General features: G+C 37.9%; 3 protein-coding genes and 1 long non-coding RNA gene across 12 annotated transcripts in view; 3 read left to right on the top strand and 1 right to left on the bottom strand.

Moving 5' to 3' along the window:
- Positions 1–1,299, top strand: part of LOC127873084 (uncharacterized) — a 344,149-nt gene extending 342,850 nt beyond the window's left edge. For all 9 annotated transcript variants that reach the window (XM_052416692.1, XM_052416693.1, XM_052416691.1 and 6 more), the window contains one exon: positions 291–1,299. In XM_052416692.1, the coding sequence (XP_052272652.1) occupies positions 305–1,246 (942 nt within the window). In that variant the 5' untranslated portion in view covers positions 291–304 and the 3' untranslated portion in view covers positions 1,247–1,299. The remainder of the gene's footprint in view (positions 1–290) is intronic.
- The window catches only part of LOC127873085 (uncharacterized), a 309,934-nt gene that overhangs the window by 185,458 nt on the left and 103,660 nt on the right, over positions 1–20,816 (top strand). The gene's annotated exons all lie outside the window — the stretch shown is intronic.
- The window catches only part of LOC127873077 (galactose mutarotase-like), a 320,608-nt gene that overhangs the window by 233,906 nt on the left and 65,886 nt on the right, over positions 1–20,816 (bottom strand). The gene's annotated exons all lie outside the window — the stretch shown is intronic.
- Positions 9,684–14,316, top strand: LOC127873096 (uncharacterized). The gene is made up of 2 exons (XR_008045965.1): positions 9,684–10,325; positions 11,328–14,316. It is a non-coding gene; the product is annotated as an uncharacterized LOC127873096 (long non-coding RNA).

Below are 20,816 nucleotides of genomic sequence, written 5' to 3'. Positions count from 1 at the left end.
AGTCAGTCACTAAAAAGCATTTTAGACCACGCAATTTGATATACAATATATTGGGATCATATATCGATTCTGTTGTAATAAAACAATGCATCGAACTTGCAGTGATCCAGAGAACTAGAATAGCAAAATTCTTTTTTTTTGTATAAAAATGTAGATCGTGAAAAATACCAATAAGTACACAATGTACAATGTTTGTTTCATCGTGATTTTGCATTGGGCTTCTTTCCTTCAGAATTATTGTTTCTGTTCAAACATGTTTCCAAGTATATGTTATGTACAAAATGTTTCAGATATCGCAGACAACATGAACGAAGAACTGAAAGAAATCGAAAGAAGCGGGTTGTCTGTCCCAGCAGACGATCAGTGTGACCTCAAGATTCCTGATCACGTTTTGGAGTCCATCGACATGGCCCGGTTTCGCAGAGGTCAATTAGTGTTCCAGAATAATACTTTTCCCTGTATTTTCGCAATGCTATCTTCTCTGATAGTGGGTTTGAGCGTTACAAATCTGTTACAGGTGTTAGTAAGCACCGGCAAGTCGTCGGATGCCAGGTCTTCATTACGTCGGTATTTGAGTACGTTAAACCACTTGTTTCAATGGCATTATGGGAATGTGTTTGATCCAACATCGTCTGCATCACGGTCAGTGAAAAAGGTGAGGAAGATGCACGCGTCAGTTCGTAACATTATGATGAACGCAGCGAAATCACGCGCTGATGAGACAGGACATGTGCACATTTCCCAGTACGATATGGCCTTGGTTCAGACCGGGTTTTTCGGTTTGATCATAATGTATCCTAGAGAATACGGCGTGCGAGCAACACAGGAGCAGCTTGATGACTACGTCTACTTTTGGAGGTGGATATCGTACTGCCTTGGCATTGACGACAGGTATAACCTGTGCACAGATGGATATGAGAGAGCAGTTAGTCTGTGTGCGGCAATTGAGACAGATATTGTCATTCCTGCCCTGAATTCGCCGCCTAAAGACTTTGCGGCGATGGCTGATGCATTTACCGACGGACTAAATTTGTTTGCTCTTGTTCCGTTGTATAGCAAGGAATGTATTATGAAATTTGGCTTCGAAGCCTCGAACCATATATATCCACACAAATTGTCCATGGCAGACAAACTAAGAACATTCATTTTAAAAGCATTGATATCTGCATGTTATTATGTGCCACTGTTTTCCAAGTTTGTGAACCACTCTTTTGAAAAAATGTTTGATTGTAAATCGATTACTTAACTATGCAATGATTACACTGTAAGATTGGTGTTAGTAAATGCATTTAAAATCTCTGTGTGCTCAGTTTATTTTATTTATTTATATTGTTTGTTTAATTAAAATGAAATGTACATGGTCAAACAGTTATTTAGTTATCCTTATTCATTCAAGACATCATGTTCTAATATTGCGTGGGTAAAAGTACCGAAAGAAATATATTTTTTATCAATATGATTATATGCTTAAGACTTCAATCTTTCAATGACAGTTGTTAGTGATAAAACAGAATTACCATATTTAGTTGTTTCCAAAGTAAAACAGAATACATGAAAACTATACAAAAGGGAGGGATAAGTCATATCTGACAATCTAGAAAGTATTCTTGAATGTTATTTCCCTAGAAAATGACAGCGTATTACCTTGAACATTGTAAGAGAAAACATACTTTTAAAAATAAATATATTCCTTTTGTTTTATCAATTTAAACAAATAATAAAGTTTGTGTATATGTTGCTTTAAGCAGTTCTTACGAAACGCGCAAGATCCTTCAAATGAACAAGTTTCATAATGAAATATTGGTAAGTTTAACTTTGGCTAAGCAAAACAAATAAAACACGAACTACATACATATTAATCACATTCTCATTCTCAACGACTATATTTATGAACGTACTATTTACAACTAATGTATAAGCATTTGATCTTCTCGATCGCTCTAAACTTAATGTATAGATGCAAGTTTGAAAATGGTGGTCTTTTGTATAGCCTCCACCTGTCCGTACAGCTTCTCATACAGCTACATAGGTTCTGGTCATACTTGTTCTTTCAGGGGTTAATAGTCTCTGAATTCCAGGATTATATATTCAGCCCTTGATAACAGCGGACAGGAGGATGAATCTCTTATGCATGTGGTGGATTAGTCTATTGTTTCATGTTCTCAGCCGAAAGATAATCGCCTGATCTACTCGGGACAGTTGATGGTATCTGTTTGTGGGCTGTTTAGTTGTGAACTTGACGATGATTAGCAATTCGTCTGAAATGGCCATTCCCTTTGTCTTTTCAGCTCACATATTTGTTATTATATCTGCCTTATTATTTTCGTGTGTTCCTTAGTGAGAGTGGATCCAGTGGAGTAAAATGCTAAAGCTGAGAGATAGTGTGTTGGCTGTTGCTCTTTGAGGACTCATAAAGCGTCCACTTCGCTGCTTAGTGTGTTTGCAGCATGAATCGATGCTTTCACCGAAGCCATGTCGTTTGTACAGTGGAGACCTAATGCAATTGCCTTAGCCTGACTCTGCCCGTCTGCGAACTGCATGAACGCTCCAGCTTCTCCTTTCTTGGCCGGTTTCAATCATTTGGTTAGTTTAAAACTCAGAAAATGATGTTCGAGTTTCCACTCTGGTCAGTATTGAGATTGTCGGTCAGCTCACGAACAAACTCAAACCTCAGCTCTAAGAATATGCACGATTTCCTCATCAAACTCAGGGTTAATTCAGTCTCGAAAAATAACAAACTTTCATGAAAACCAAATTGAGCATAATGGGCGAATGCATCACGAACATTGAGAAAAAGTTCGAAGTTGAGTCAGGAAATTGAATTTAGAGTGTTCATGATACTAAGCCAAGGTGTGCCTCTGTGGTACAAATGGTGATGTCAACTATTCGATCGTTAACGGTCTCTAGCCTGTTATATCATAATTACAATGAAATGTCAACTCCAAAAAATGAAGAGTACACCGTTTATGTGAAGAATATGTTACACTCCATTGTTTCATTGAAACTACTGGGCTGGTAGTTTGCAAGTATGTTTTCTTAGTTTACGGCATGTTGAGCAAGTGTTTTAGTCTCTGAAATCACGCGTTCCATTTGTACATTGTTTCCTTCAAAAGATCACGCATTTTCGATGCGTTCGGTATCTTCGTGCTCCCTAAAATGTCCTGGTCTGACGAATGGCATAGTTTTTTTTGCAATCGTGTTACATTACATACATATTGAATTTCCCCGAAAGATGGACTTGGTCTGTATCACGTGGTAGGAGGCTCATGTTAAACTGTTCGTTAATAATGTTCACAACTTATAACGTTCCCGACCCGGATGTTTGTCGATCATGGACACCAGGAACAGCGTTCAGCATGATGTCACTGCGACGAATTTATGGCCCTTGAGTGTTAGCGACCTCATCACAGATCGTAGACTGTTTTTATACCCCCACAAACGAAGTTTAGAGGGGTATATAGGAGTGAACTTGTCTGTTGGTCTGTCGGTGCGTATTAAGTTTCCTATCTCTAATTCAAGTTGTTGTCATCCGATCTTCACCAAATTTGGTCATATGTTGTATCTAGATGATGTCTAGGTCAAGTTCGAATATGGATCATGCCGGGTCAAACACTAGGTCACGGGGTCACTTAGTGCGTTTTAAACATTGAGCATGGTGTCCTCTCTCTAATTCAAGTAGTTGTCATCCGAGCTCCACCAAACTTGGTCAGAAGTTGTATCTAGATGATGTATGGGCCAAGTTCGAACATGGGTCATGGCAGGTCAAAAACTAGGTCACGGGGTCACTTAGAGCTTTTTAAACATTGAGCATGGTGTCCGCTCTCTAATTCAAGTAGTGTTCATCCGATCTTCAAAAACTTGGTCAGAAGTTGAATCTAGATGTTGTCTAGGTCAAGTTTGAATATGGGTCATGCCGGGTCGAAACTAGGTCACGGGGTCACTTAGTGCGTTTAAAAAAATCAGCATGTCCGCTCTCCTAATTCAAGTAGTTGTCATCCAATATCTTCACCAAACTTGGTCAGACGTTTTTTTCTAGATAATCTCAACGCCAAGTTTGAACATGGGCCATGCCAGATCAAAAACTAGGTCACGGTATCACTTAGTACGTTTTACACATTCAGCATGGTGTCCGCTCTCTAATTTAAGTAGTTTTCATCCGATCGTTACCACACTTGGTCAGAAGTTGTATCTAGATGATGTGTAGGTCAAGTTCGAACATGGCCATGCCGGGTCAAAAACTAGGTCACGGGGTAACTTAGTGCGTTTTAAACATTGAGCATGGTGTCCGCTGTTTTTTGTGAAGACAACATGCAAAATATTATGGGGGTATTCGTCACGTCTGTGACAAAGCTCTAGTTGCCTTTTCTATCCCAAGTAAAGGATACTCTTCTAACAAGTCCTTGATGACTTTGATTTTTTACGTGTTTTTTTTTCAGTAAGTCAATTGTTCGTGTTCAAACAATCATCCTTTAAGACCTCTAGCAGGTTTTGGACGAATTCTAATAGTTTGTCATGAATCTATTCCAAAATGTCTTGTATCACGTCTTTTATGGAAAAATAGAGATATCTTTACTTATGACTCTTTCTTATTTCTGATTTATTTCGTCCGGCCATTTCCGATCTAAGGCGAAAAAAAGGTTTCGTTGCCACTACTGCTTACACGGTTTGTTAGGGTCTTTTTTTCCGACGGAGATTTTGTAGCTTTTTTCATTCTACAGATTGTAAATAGAAAATAATTTTATAACATAGCATTTAAATTAATTGAATTCATAAATAAAGACAAAATTGGTTAACTTTTTAGCTCACCTGATTGCTCAGGTGAGCTTTTGTGACCGGTCTTTGTCCGTCGTATGTCCGTCCGTCCGTCCGCCCGTCCGTTAACATTTGCTCGTAAACACTCTTGAGGCCATATTTCTAATCCCATCTTAATGAAACTTGGTCAGAAGCTTTGTCCCAATGAAATCTCGGCCGAGTTCGAAACTGGGTTGTTCCGGGTCAAAAACTAGGTCACTAGGTCAAAAAAAGAAAAACCTTGTAAACACTGTAGAAGTCACATTTCATGCCCAATTTTCATGTGACTTTGTCAAAATGTTTGTCTTAATGATATCTTGGTTGAGTTCAAAAGTGGTTCCGATCCGTTGAAAAACATGGCCGCCAGTGGGCGGGGCAGTTTTCCTTATTTGGCTATAGAGAAACCTTGTAAACACTCTAGAAGTCACAATTTTTGCCCAATCATCATGAAAGTTGGTCAAAACATTGGTTCAATTGATGTCTCGGACAAATTCGAAAATGGTCGAGATCGGTGAAAAAACATGGCCGTCAGTGGGCGGGGCATTTTTCTCTATATAGTGGCAGTTTTTCCTATTTGGCTATAGAGAAACCTTGTAAACACTCTAGAAGTCACAATTTTTGCCCAATCATCATGAAAGTTGGTCAAAACATTGGTTTTATTGATATCTCGGACGAGTTTGAAAATGGTCGGGATCGGTGAAAAAACATGGCCGCCAGTGGGCGGGGCATTTTTCTCTATATGTATAAAGTGAAAACATGTGAACACAGTAGGTCACATTTTTGGCCCAATTTTCATGAAATTTGCTCAGAACTTTTGTTTCCTTGATACGAGAGTTGAGTTAAAAAATGGTTCCGGTCAGTTGAATAACATGGCTGCTGGGAGGGGGGCAGTTTTCTCATTATGCCTCCCCCTTCGAAGAAGAGGGGGTATATTGTTTTGCTCATGTCGGTCCGTCCATCCACCAGATGGTTTCCGGATGATAACTCAAGAGCGCTTATGCCAAGGATCATGAAACTTAATAGGTACATTGATCATGACTCGCAGATGACCCCTATTGGTTTTCAGGTCACTAGGTCAAAGGTCAAGGTCACGATGATCCGAAACAGTAAAATGGTTTCCGGATGATAAACCAAGAACGCTTATGCCTAGGATCATGAAACTTCATAGATACATTGATCATGACTCGTAGATGACCCCTATCGATTTTCAGGTCACTAGGTCAAAGGTCAAGGTCACGGTGACCCAAAGCAGTAAAATGGTTTCCGGATGATAATTCAAGAACGCTTATGCCTAGGATCATAAAACTTCATAGATACATTGATCATGACTCGCAGATAACCCCTATTGATTTTCAGGTCACTAGGTCAAAGGTCAAGGTCAGGATGACCCGAACAAGTAAAATGGTTTCCGGATGATAACTCAAGAAAGCTTAAGCCTATGATCATGAAACTTCTTAGGTAGATTGATCATGACATGCAGATGACCCCTATTGATAATCAGGTCACTAGGTCAAAGGTCAAGGTCACGGTGACCCGAAAGTGAAAATGGTTTCAGGATGATAACTCAAGAACGCTTATGCCTAGGATCATGAAACTTCATAGGTACATTGATCATGACTCGAAGATGGCCCCTATTGATTTTCAGGTCACTAAGTCAAAGGTCAAGGTCACGGTGACCTGCAATAGTAAAATGGTTTCTGGATGATTACTCAAGAATGCTTATGCCTAGGATCATGAAACTTCATAGGTACAATGATCATGACTCGCAGATGACCCCTATTGATTTTCAGGTCACTAGGTCAAAGGTCAAGGTCACGGAGACCTGAAATAGTAAAATGGATTCTGGATGATAACTCAAGAACGCTTATGCCTAGGTTCATGAAACCTCATAGGTATATTGATCATGACTCGCAGATGACCCCTATTGATTATCAGGTCACTAGGTCAAAGGTCAAGGTCACAGTGCCAAAAAACGTATTCACACAATGGCTGTCAAGGTCACGGTGACTTAACTAAGAAACATGGTTTCCAGATGATATCTCAAGAATGCTTACGCCTAGGATCATGAAACTTCATAGGTACATTGATCATGACTCGCAGATCAAATAATGATGAAACTTGACCAGGATGTTTTTCTGGACAATATCTAGGTCAAGTTTGACATTTGGTAAAGATTGAATGAACCGACTCCTCTCAGGTGAGCGAACTAGGGCCATCTTGGCCCTCTTGTTATCCGTTTCAAGATGGCTTTGTGTTCGGTTTCTATCTTCCAAGAATTAGGAAAATTCTCCATTTTCTTGTTGCCTGCAGGTTTGGACGTCTTCTGTTTGCATATGCCGAGTGTTAAAAACACAAACTGTAAACGGGACACTCAAACAGTGTATGTCAGCTTACACTCAGATAAATGTTATTGTTATTGAAAGACTTTTAAGTCATCTTAAAGATGTTTTAACCTAATGCTTGGTACCGTTCCTCCGAATTCCATGTTACAACACAATGGTTGTTCGATGTTGCATCATATTAGTCGAAAAATACTGTTTGATATTTGGCGACAGATGATCCACCTACATTGTGGCATCATTTTATTTAAGTCAACTCGTCTGTTTGAACGGCGTTGGAATCGTGGCACTGCGTTAGGATTATACAGGTACGTGTCATGATGTATGCATATCCATTAAATTCACCCGTCAGTGCTTATCCAATTTACATTAACCTACCAAATATGATCGTATTTGAGACACTGAAGAATACATTCAATGCATAATATGTTTTTTTTCAATACAATTGACATTATTAACCAATTAACCATGGTTTTCGATTTTAAAATTATCAATCTTGTCTCAGATTCTGATTTTTGCTTACTGAGACGAGTCAAACTACGAAACGGAATTTACAATACGTATAAATAATATGCATATACCGGTACACGTGGAGCTGATAACGACACACGGATACAATTTCTTTCAGTTAATAAAAAAAACCCTGAAAAATGCAATGAATCTCATATATGTTGACCTGAGCTTCTGGAAAAAAAAAACATGCTTTGTTTTTCTCAGATTCGGTTAGCGGCCATGTTGAAATTTTAATATTGTTACATTTTCTCCCCGTATAACTCAACACTTCTTTTGCTTCAACAACAATTGATTAATTATAACAAAAACACTAATTGCAATCAGAGTTCGTATTCGCTCACGTTGTACACGTTCGTTAGTGTCCGGCGTCTCCTCTCTGCGAATGCGCCGTAACCTTTCGGGCGGGTCAGCTACAACAATATCTTACATTATCATGGACACATTGACTGCATTCACTCATTTGTTTGGCGAAACATTTGAAGATATGTGATTAAAGTTTATCTTGCAACTGATTTATAAATATCATATTCACTTATAGAAGTAGTGTGTGCTATAGTTATGGAGTTAATTAAATTCAAAATGATATATTCATCTTACAGAATTCAAATAGATGCAAGCATAAAATCTTTTGATACAGAAAAACATTTCGTAATAATTATCAACTCGTATATTACATGTGCAAAGCTCTACCATGCGTTTTCTTAAACGCGAAGACAAGTTGGTTTACAAATTGGTTTTGATTATGCAACCATATATGTGTTCAGTACATAACTCCTTTTTATGCATACATTGCGTTCAATATATTAAATGGTCCATTGATTGTTATTTTTTATGGAATTTGTTCTAATATTGTCATATTGTCTATTTGTTTTGCGACATGTAAAACAATAATGAACAGTGTACACAAGGGAGTAAAATACAACATACATAATGCTGAATTAATTATCATATTTTTTATGTCCATTCATTGAAATCAAAATAATTATACATTGATACAAACTCAAACGATTACCTAATTTGGAGTGTTCAATTGTTAAGTTTCAAAGTTGGGTCATAAGAAGAACAATTGTAAAAAATAAATAATGACAAATAACTGACGGTCGTGAAGTTAATACAGTAGCCGTTTTATTCTGGCGAGTCGTTTTAGGTTCAATACCTAAAATTTGGTCGTCATATTATCTTTGAGAGTGTTATGTCCAGAATAAATAACAAGAGAATAATAATTTGAGCATGTCGGCATCTGTCGGGTTAAATTTTAAACGGAAGCGAAAGCCAAACTGTTTTCTACATGCTCATCCCTAGTGCCCAAATTTGGTTGTTTAGTATTCAAACATAATCACTTCCGGTATCATCGGGAGAGCGTACTTCTTACACTGTAACTTTTTGTCGTGTTTTTAACAAAGTTGCGTCTGTAATTTCAAAGACGTCCAAGACAATTTCAATAATAGCGATTTATATCAAGGTGATTGTTGCTGTGTTCATGGCAGTTGTTATAACGTCAAAAGTAAAGCTTGTCGCGAAGAGATTATTCGATCACCGCAGCATACAAGGTACTCTACAGTATTGCTCGAAGTTGTATTCAGCTACTGAAACCGGAAAGGTAAGAGATGAGTGTACGGATTCGATCATCGCAGGATACAAGGTACTCTACATTATTGTTCGATTTTGTCGGAGCTACTGAAACAGTATGCAAGGTACTCTACAATATTGCTCGAAATTGTAAGAGCTACTGAAACAGGCAAGATAATAAAACATGCGATTTCAGATAAGTAGACATCAGTGACAATGTGGTATATATTGCGAGTCAACATTTGTGTGCATAGCGATCCAATAAAGTATTTTTTCAACTTTTAATTGTGTATATTTTAGTGGACAACATTTATGTTCAAAGTCATCCTATAAAGGATATATATATATATATATATATATATATATATATATATATATATATATATATATATATATATATATATATATATATATATATATATATATCACGAGACCCATTTGTGTGGCATAGTGATCCCATTAAGTCAGTGATCATGAAGTATATATTGCGCCACAACATGTGAGTGCAAAGTTAACCCGTTAAGTCAGTGATCATGAGGTATACTATATTCTGCGAGACAATATTTGTGTGCAAAGCGATCACATTAACATGGTGTAATATATAACACAACCAGGTCAGCTTATTGTGCAACTAACAATCGATACTAGCAAAGACGAAGGCAAAGTTCAACATAACTACGTTTGGTTGATAAACCGTGATCATTATGTACATGGTGTAGTTTCAAAGGTTTAAAGCAGATATCAATATGTACCGTAGCGTATTCAGTCTTCGTTCAGAGTGTTACGAACGAAAAACACAATGGCGGAGAAAGGTTCGGATTTAATATACGAGGTGTGCTGTGTTTTTTGTAAAGACGACAACGTAAATTGGGAAGCAACAGTTTACTGTAAACAATGTTCGAAAGGTCTTTGTGATGAATGTGTAAAGTATCATAAGAAGCTTTACAAAACTCACTCCACTCTTAGAAGAGAAGACAAAAAGATGTGGCCTGTGGTCGATACAACATGAGCGGCTTTGATGTTTTGTAAACAACACCCAGATCATCTCATTGAGCTGTTTTGTGAAGATCACAGTTAACTGTGTTGTTTTTTGTGTCACTTCCATGATCACAGGTTCTTATTCCTTTTGTAAAGGTCACATACCCGATTGTGTAGTATGTTTGTTCAGTTCTTATTTTTATCATATACATGTACGATGAGTATTCTTAACATGCGTGTGTGTATATATTTATTCTTCTTTTTGCATAGGTCGTATGTGTATAATACTATTATAATTTAAGTCGAGTAATTCAATACAAGTTTAAAAAATGATATCGGCATCATTTTTTGCGCACAAAGAAAATGAAAACATGCTATTCAAATCTTACACTTCAGAAAAAATGGATTTCGTTCAAGGCTATATTCAATGAGTATTTTGAACGTAGTTGTATTTCAATGGTCATTATTATATCAATATTTATAAAAATATTAAAAGTATAATACATTTGTATCATCCAGTTTTTGAGATGTTACTGAATAAAACACATCGGTATATGTGTCTTAGTTATGAAACTATCAAGTTTTCTCTGTGCATTCAGAACAAAGTATGACAACATTTGAAAGTTCGTTGAAAGATTTTACTCTCAAGACAAAAATGCAATATGGCAAAATGCATGCCCGGCGATTTGTTCTATCACAGCACAAATCAAACTGTCGTAGCAATACACTCATAAGGAAACTCCACCAACATTATCAAGAGAGTAAATCTCATTATCAGCAACAAGTATTATTATACGATATAGAAAATACATAAAACAAGAAACCTTACACCCTTTTCATTCTACTGTTAATATTTCATATGAAAGCTTTTAGTATTATTTGAATTTTTAGAGTATAAACCCAACACTAAGTCATCAGTGGCATATTTAATATCATGATGTTAAAAGTAATGTACCACCATGCAAGCAGACACAATTTCAACAAGAACTTTGATTTAACATAGATTGATGTGACAAGAACAATAATTAAATTTAAATTAGTAAAACATATGTGCCGAGATTAACAATTAGTTTTTGCTTTGCTGTAATACTAGTATTATTTGTTTAAGACAGTGCAAACTAGTATTATTTATTTCAGACAGTGCAGTGAAGTTAGCCTAGTTGACGCAAAAGCCAAAGAAATGCATCAAAAAGGAGAGTTTCATAAAGTTGCAACAATACTTGAATCAGAACAACAAACAATTGAACAAGAAATCAACACCATCAAGACATGCCTTCAGGCTTTGCAAACCTCGCATGAAAAGGCGCATGTAGATATCAAAGTTATGCGTCAGAAAATCACTGCACTTTTGGACACGCTAGAAAGGAACAGTGTGCAATCTCTAAACACTTCATACGAAACGTTGCAGAAATCATCGCTTCAGTCGCATCTTTCAATCTGTTTTAAAGCTCAAGTAGATTTGCTGCAAATTAAGGATGCCATAAAGGATATCGACGATTAGAAGTACATATTTTCATTTGTGGCATATGCGAAGTCAAAGGAATAGGTTTCCAAGGCACAGATGATGATTAAAACAATGCCAGAACTTAAGTATAATGCCGTTGAATTTCGCGCTAACACGGATATTGAGAAGATGCTATCCATGTCTCTCAGGACTTGGTGATGTGATGCGTATAGAAAAGAAGAAAGTAAGTAAAGCAAATGAGAAATTGAAATGTACCAACTATGCTAGGTACAATGTCCGAATAGACCAAGATAAAAAGCTGTAATATTCGTGGCATATCTGAGGTATCAGGTGGGTATATGCTGATAAGTGACTATAGTAACAAACGTGTGAAATTGCTTGATGGCCAATGCAAAGTTATCGCTCACAGAGACCTACCTGGGGCGCCATGGGACATGTAAGTCAGTAAGTCCTACTGAGATCGCTGTTACAATTGATGATCAAAGTACACGCGCTGTGCAATTCCTTATTGTGAACAACAGGAAGCTGGTGAAAAACAGGGTATTGGAGTTGGAATATAGTTGTCTAGGCATCGCACACTTTAATGGCAATCTATTTATGACATCGGGTAGTTATTTGTATTCACTGGATGGCGAGCTGGTGAATAAGATATTTGAAGATATGTCTGATATATGGACAGGTGAAAAAACATGTAAGACTAAGATAGAAAATTGTGATAAACTCAACATTAATTTTTCTATTACAAATATTATTTACTTGCTTAAATCATGCATACGCTTTGTTAAATTTATACAAAGTTGTATGGACCATAAGTGTTCTTGTTTAAATGTGTATATGATTAATTGAATATATACACAAATCGTTTACATATAATAAGGGCATAATTTATTGGAAAAATTGTGTTTGAACTTTTATTTTGTTAAGTAATTTATCCAGATTATGCAGGTTTTTTATTTATCGAATTTAAAGAATATGTTACATGAAAGTTCGATACAAAATACTACGAAAACAGAAAATATTTTGATATACGAGATTGTCTTTGCACTCAGACAGTATTGATATTACTGAAATATTAATTCATAAGGATACACATATATATAATTTTGTAACACGTATAGATATTAATAATAATATAAGGCTAAAATGATTAAATATTATTTTAACATTTTAATTCAATGTGTAAACAAATACTGTCGACCTCAACTCTTGTTTAGTGTTCCATTGCGTTGTCGCTTCTGATGGATCACAGCTGTATGTTACCGACTATGATGACAACAAGCTCCTCACCCTGTCTATTGACGGGACGGTCCTGTCATCCTTTGAAGATCCTACACTTCAAGGTCCTACAGGTGTACAAGTGTCAGAAACAGGACAGTTGCTGGTCTGTTGGTTGGGGTCACACGGCGTTATCCAAATGAATTGTGAGGGAGGACTGGCAACACTGGTTTGCGGGGATGATGACCTGTGTCGTCCATGGTCTGTGCACTACACTGCAAAAAGTAAAAGGTTGTTTGTTGGACACGATAGTGATGATATTCTTGTAATCGATATACAGTGATATACAGTGAGATGAGAAGAGAATAAGTGTGACCTATATTAAGCAATACATGCACAACTATCATGCTAAAATCGTATACATGTACACACTAACGAAATCAATATGCAGTAGTCTAATCGTTTTTAAAAGAGTATTATAACAATATGTACAACATCGGTATTTTGCATAAATTTACTTTAAGCACTGTGCATGCGATTATTATAACAAAACAAAGACTTACACTTTTGTTGCACGGGGCTTACACGAAGATCATACATGGGCATGCGTGTAACTATTAATGTGAACAAAGTTACTGATGACTTTGGCAGATGCGTGGAGGCATGTCAGTCGACGAGAAGTGTCTGCATTTAAATGCTATAATGAAAGGATGATAGCTGGACTTTTCATTGTTGGTTGTCTTGTGAAATATACGTGGACGATTGAGAACACCGAGTATGTCTTAAATGATATGACCATTGATTGTCGTATTATATAGGTCGTATGTATAATGTTGCAAAGCCAACATTTAGAGACACCAACGATTTGCTTCAATTTATTACATCGTATTTAAGTTATATCAGAATATTTTATTATGAACTTTCATTGTTTGAACTTGTCAAATGAAAAGAAGTGATTTTTAAGGGACTTGTTCACATATTTATTTTCGATTTTTATTAATGATGATCAATAAACGAACATATGCTTTTACCATGAGTCTTGGTCAGTTTAATTTTGCTTGTTTAAGATAATGTATTATTTTTTGTAAGACAATTTTATTTAGTAAGACAATTTTTTAATGGTCGGTTTGTCATACTGTGAACAGATCCCTGTAAAGATTATAAGATACATAAATAATACTATATTCATTGTTAACGCACGAAATGAATTTTAATTAGTACTTATTAAATAGTTGTTTATGCGTGTGTTTGTAAGAATCGTCACAAAGATTTCCTTTCCCCACTGACTGACCGACCGGCAGCCTAAGGCGTGAAAGGACCTCTTACTTTGAAATAAGCACACACCTCTATGGAATGATATTTAGGTAAAAATTACATCATTCATGGTAAATATTTACAATATGATTGACGTTTATTCTTATTTGCTTCATAACAATTCCAATATGATTCTTGTCTATTTGTTGATACTTGATGATTGTTGCAACATGCTTGGTGACTATCCAATGTTTGTGTGTTCATTAATCCAGATTCATGATCGATTAGCACATAATTTCACTGCCATAAATGTGTACTTTTAAACTCTAACACACGTGATGAAACTGCACCAGTCATGATGAAATCAGTCACATTTGGTTATGTCAGTAAGCGTAATTAACAACGGAAGTTAGCAACAGGCAGTAAGCAGAATACAATTATTTTTCGTACGTCGAATAAATTACTTTTCGGAAAAAGAGAGAACATCAGAACCATATTGATTACTTTACTGAATAATCTGAATTAGTTCCATTTGTTTTATCATCTTTATTGAACTAAATACGTTTATTGTTGCCACTAAGACCAGTAAGCCTACTGGGAACACACGAAATAGACTGCCGTGATTTTTTTTTATATTGGTAAGTTGCAGCTGGTACTCCAGAAAATATACATGTACTTTATTCAGGTCATAACGGAGCTCATGTGAAGGAAGTGTGACCCATTCTAAGTCCAAATAATTACAGTAGAGGTAATCTACTGATGTACAGTGAACATTGTTTATCGACCTCATATTTATAAAGTAGCCTAACCCCCATTGCCACAGACCTGTGCGTGTAACTTTCAGATTTCTCTAGTCTGTTTACCAGGCTATAATTACGATGTTTATACATTTAAACACATATTTATCATTGTATGTATACATAATCTGTGTGGTATATAGTGAAACATTAAAGTTACTAGTACTCGTGAATATTAAAACTATTGTACCCCTAGTTGAGAAAACAATAGTTTTCTACGATTAATATATCATAGAACATAATTTTCAATTAATTTGGAAAAATGTAATATAAACAGGTCCTGTAGGGTTGGTCTTGCGGGCCGGGCTACCGAGCTCGCGAGGCCCGAATGCTGGGCAGATTCTCGCGGAGCGCGGTTGGACGGCGACTGTAGCCGGGACTCGCTTATGGGGGGATGGTCTCGCGGGCCGGGCTACCGAGCGAGCTCGCGAGGCTTGGTCGCCGGGATGTCTCGCTCGGGACCTATGGGGCCGTTTGGCTCGGCCTGGGCCCGTGGATGTCCTGCCGAACACGGCGGGCGAGCTTCGTACCCGGCCGGAGCAATAGCTTCCGAAGGCCTTCTCTCGGCCGATAATATATCGGTGGCTGCGATTTCCGTGTATCGGAAAGGGCGACAGTCCAGATGAGCGGGTAAAACCCAGTTTCGGACGGTACCGATGGAGACGAAAACATTGTTATGTATACATGTATATGGGAGAAAAAAAGATGTGTTTCTCTCGCGACCTGCCTAGTATCCCGGGCAATAGCTGATCGACGCGGGCCGGTGTTCGAGAGCAGGGACATCGGGCGCTTGTACAGCGCGAGCCAGGCCAGTGCTATTCCAGCGGGGGCGACCAGCCTGAGGAACCACTTGGCAAAGGCAAGAAGCTCGGCCGCCGAAGCGGCTCGCAGTGGTCCTGCCGCATATACACCCGGCCACGGGGGAGAAACCACAGGCCTTCACTCGGCGGTGCGAACGGGACAGAACTGGTCGTTCACGAGACGCTCAGTCGGACACGACTTCCGTGCCTTTGATACGAAGAGCCTTGACGTGTCCTACCTGCTCGGCGCGGTCTTTCAACCGAAGCCGGGCGGCGACCAGTCGAACGTATGAGAGAGCTTGCGCAGCGGTTGCGGAGAATCAACCGCCTCTCGCATAGCGCAGCATACCAATTGTTGGGTTATAATACACTACTTTAAGTTCCATTCTATACCATGAAAGTTAACGGGAAATAGCTCCCGACAAACATGGAAGGAGGGACGAACGGCGGACGGATGGACAACGCCAAACCAGTAATTCTCAGCCTTCGGCAGGTAAAACAATAGTAAAATAGATACGCAGGTACATGTAGATGGAAACAAATAATTAAAGATTAAATCTTAGAGTAAAATACACAGAAATTTCCGTAGTTGTCCGTAGCATTTCGAAACGACTGTCAATTGACATATATTGTGTCGTACATGATGTATGATGCTTTGTGCTTGGATGAAACTAACATCTTGCCATCGCGTTAAACCAACATACGCATACCCTGCATGCACTTTACGAACAAGCATGTTGCATCTGTACGCAAGAATGATACCATTAAGCCGAATGTAAAAAGACATTCGCCATCAGGCGAGATTTAAGTGTCATCAAGCATGAAATGGTGTCTACATACAAATTGAAAGTACAATCAATAATCATGACACAGTCATAAAGAAGGATGTAAGTTTACCTAAATACCGTTCCATACATCTTAATCCGCTTTCCTATCTAGTATGTTTCCAATAACAACTGCCCATTATTCAATAATACTTTATATGGTTTGTCAAACATCATTTCTTCTGCATCTTGTGTCTCTCATACGTATCCGATAAAAATGGATCAAGCCATAATTTCTTGATTATAAATATGCATAACATATTGTTAAATATTAAGTGATAATAAAGCCATTCCTAAAAGCGTGTCACCGTTTACAAATTGACTTAACTATAAATGTTAGGAAATGCATGAATGTTACGCAACAATGCAACACAAATTTAACACGTCAGAGAAAAAAAATCACACATACCTTGCGGACATAAAATGTGTGTCGCAAATATCTTTCAGTAAAATCTAGATCGCCATGTGCTTCTCAACAAACTTTTTCACCTTCAGTTTTACAAATTCATATATTCAGCCAAAATCAAATTAGTTACCCTGTTTGTGTACATCTGGCAAAGGTTTTATACGTAAGATGATTAAAATAATCTTCATGATGCGAATGTGCGAATGTTGGACATAATCCCTCGGACACTGTCACTCTCCTATATTGTACCCCTCGCCCCCTGGCATACTCGAGGACATTATCAGAACAGAACAAAAACTAACTTTATAACGACTTGTACATATTACATCGTCTGCCTTGTAACCATTAAACAGGCTAATTTATGAACCAATCTTGATGAAATTTGGTCGGAATGTTTATCATGACAATATAGACGCAAATTTTCAATGTATGTATCGTGCGTCTTGATTTAAAGTCACACAGTCTTATCTGAAACAAATCTTACCACTTTAGCGGAATTGTTTATGACACAAGCTTCTAGGCACTTCCCCTTCCACCCTTTCCAGTGATTGAAAGTCAGTTTTTAGCTCACCTGAGCACAATGTGCTCATGGTGAGCTTTTGTGATCACCTTTTGTCCGTTGTGCGTAGTCAGTTGTGCGTCGTGCGGCGTCAACATTTGCCTTGTTAACACTCTAGAGGCCACATTTATTGTCCAATCTTCGTGAAATTTAGCCAGAAGATTGGTCTCAATGGTATCTTGGATGAGTTCGAAAATGGTTGTGTTTGCTTGAAAAACATGGATGCCAAGGGGCGGGGCATTTTTCCTTATGTGGCTACATATGGCTATATTAAAACCTTGTTAACACTCTAGAGGCCACATTTTGTGTCCGATCTTCATGAAACTTGGTCAGAAGATTCTTCCCATTAATATCTTGGATGAGTTCGAAAATGATGCCAGTTGGTTGAAAAACATGGCCGTCAGGAGGCGGGGCATTTTTCCTTTTATGGCTATAGTAAAACCTTGTTAACACTATAGAGGCCACATTTAATGCCCGATCTTCATGAAACTTGGTCAGAAGATTCATCCCAATAATTTCTTGGACGAGTTCGAAAATGATGCCAGTTGGTTGAAAAACAAGGCCGCCAGGGGGCGGGGCATTTTTCCATATATGGCTTTAGTTAAACCTTGTTTACACTCTAGAGGCCACATTTATTTTCCGATCATCATGAAACTTGGTCAGAAGATTTGTCCCAATGATATCTTGGACAAGTTTGAAAATTGTTCCGGTTGCTTTAAAAACATGCCCACCAGGGGGCGGGGCATTTTTGTTTATATTGCTATATATGGCTTTAGTAAAACCTTGTTAACACTCTAAAGGCTATATTTATTGTCAGATCTTCATGAAACATGGTCCGATGATTTGTCCCTATAATATCTTGGATGAGTTCGAATATGCTTCCGGTTGGTTGAAAAACATGGCCGCCAAGGGGGCGGGGCATTTTTCCTTATATGGCTATAGTAAAACCATGTTAACACTCTAGAGGCCACATTTCTTGTCCGATCATCATGAAATTTGGTCAGAAGATTGTTTCTAATGATATCTTGGACAAGTTTGAAAATGTTTCCGGTTGCTTGAAAAACATGGCCACCAGGGGCGTGGCATTTTTCCTTATATGTCTATATATGGCCTTAGTAAAACTCTAGAGGCCACATTTATTGTCCGATCTTCATGAAACTTGGTCAGAAGATTCATCCTTATTATTTTTTGGACGTATATGAAAATGGTTTGGGTTGGTTGAAAAACATGTACACCAGGGGGCGGGGCATTTTTCCTTATATGGCTATAGTAAAACCTTGTTAACATCATGTAACTTGGTCAGAAGATTTGTCCCATCGATATCTTAGATGAGATGAAAAATAGTTACGGTTGGTTGAAAAACATGGGTACCAGTGGGCGGTGCATTTTTTCTTATATGGCTATAGTAAAAACCTTGTTAACACTCTAGAGGCGACATTTATTGTCTGATCTTCATGAAACTTGGTCACAAGAATTGTCCCAATGATATTTTGGACGAGTTGAAAAATTGTTCCAGTTGATTGAACAACATGGCCACCAGGGGGCGGGACTTTTTTCCTTATATGGCTATTGTAAAAACTTGTTAACACTCTTTAAGTCACATATTTCGTCCAATCTTCATGAAACTTGGTCAGAATATTTGTTTTAATGATATTTTGGATGTGTACAAAAATGTAAGCAGTCTGTTGAAAAACGTTGCCACCAGGGTGTTCACTATTCATGAAAGTTGGTTAGAACATTTGTTCTAATGACATCTTGGGCTGCACAGAACAGGTCAGTTCCTTTGAATCTCAGGTGAGCGACTTTGGGCCTTTCAGACCCTCTTGTTTAAAATGCATATTTGATCATACAATTTGATATCCACGATATTCGGGATCATTAGATTGTGTTGTAATACACAAACTGAAACTTGCTGTGGTGCAGAGTACTAGTACAGCAAAACTCACAAGTTTGTTTTACAGATACAGATTGTGAAAGTACCAATGAAAACACGACGTACATTATTGGTTTTATCTTGTTTTTACATTGGACTGCTTACCTTTAGAATGATTGTTTCTGTCTGATTGTTTCTATCTAGACTTGCATTTTAATTGTATCAGGTACTTTGCAGTTTTCTCTGACAACATGAACGAAGAACTGAAAGAAATGGAGAGAAGTTGACTGTCTGTCCCTGCAGCCGATCAGTGTGACCTAAAGATTCCACGTTATGGGGTCCATCGACATGGTCCGGTTTCGCAGAGGTCGATTGTTGTTCCAGAATAACACTTTTCCCTGCCGTTTTCTCAATTCTATCAACACTGAATTTGGGCTTGAGCATCACAAATCTGTTATTTGTATTAGTAAGCACGGGAAGGCAGTCGGATTAAGATTTTATTTTCTTTTAAAATGAAAGCGTATGAGTTGAAAATTGTAGGGAAAAATACTAATACATTTGAAAACACATAGTTTGGTTTTTATCAATTTCGACAAAGATAACATGCGTATTTATTTTTAACAGTTCTGATGAAACGCGAAATATAAGTAAAGGTTTACTTGAGGTAAGCAATCTAATAAAGCGCGAAGTATTTACAAGTTAATTAAAATAACAATGACTCTATTTATAAACGCAGTATTTACAACAACCAGGAGCTGTTAAAGCGCACAAAACAGGCACCAATCACCACTGCAATATGGCATAGGAAAGGAAAGTGGACTGGACATACGCGGATAGAAACCAGACCAATATCCGGAACGCCCCGGATAAAAACTCTCATGGAACAAGGAAAAAAGGTCGTCCGGTTCTCACATGGGGGCGAACCCTTCACGCTGAGCTCCAAAAAGCCAGAATGTCATGGGGAGAAGCCAAACATGTGGCCCCAAGATCGGGACCGATGTCGTGCTGAGGTTGCGGCCCTATGCCCGAGGTGAGGTGAAGAGGATTCAGATAAAGTAAGTTTCTACTACTGCTGTATGGGCATTTTATCTTCTCGAGCGCCGCTAAACTTGATGCAAAGATGCAAGGGTAAAACTAATGTTCTACGGTGGAGCTTCCACCTGCCCATATAGCTTCTCCTGCCGGCTTACAGGTTCTGGTGATGAGTTTTCCTTTAGGGTATATAAGTCTTTAGATTCCTTGAGGATATATTCGGTCATTTGGTCGGGGCACATAAGAGTGTGCAGGAAGATGAATCTCTTATGCATGCGATGGATAAGTTTATTATTCCATGTTCCAAGTCGAAATATGGCCACCTGTTTTAAACTGGAGAAGTGGTAGTATCTGTTTAGTTGTGAAAAGTCACTTGAAGATAGTGCGCAGTTCATCTGCTT

This window comes from Dreissena polymorpha, chromosome 3 (assembly GCF_020536995.1).
Source record: "Dreissena polymorpha isolate Duluth1 chromosome 3, UMN_Dpol_1.0, whole genome shotgun sequence".
In the NCBI taxonomy this organism is placed as follows: Eukaryota; Metazoa; Mollusca; class Bivalvia; order Myida; family Dreissenidae; genus Dreissena; species Dreissena polymorpha.
The sequence above is the reverse complement of the archived record's forward strand: the minus strand, read 5'-3'. Positions and strand labels throughout refer to the sequence as shown.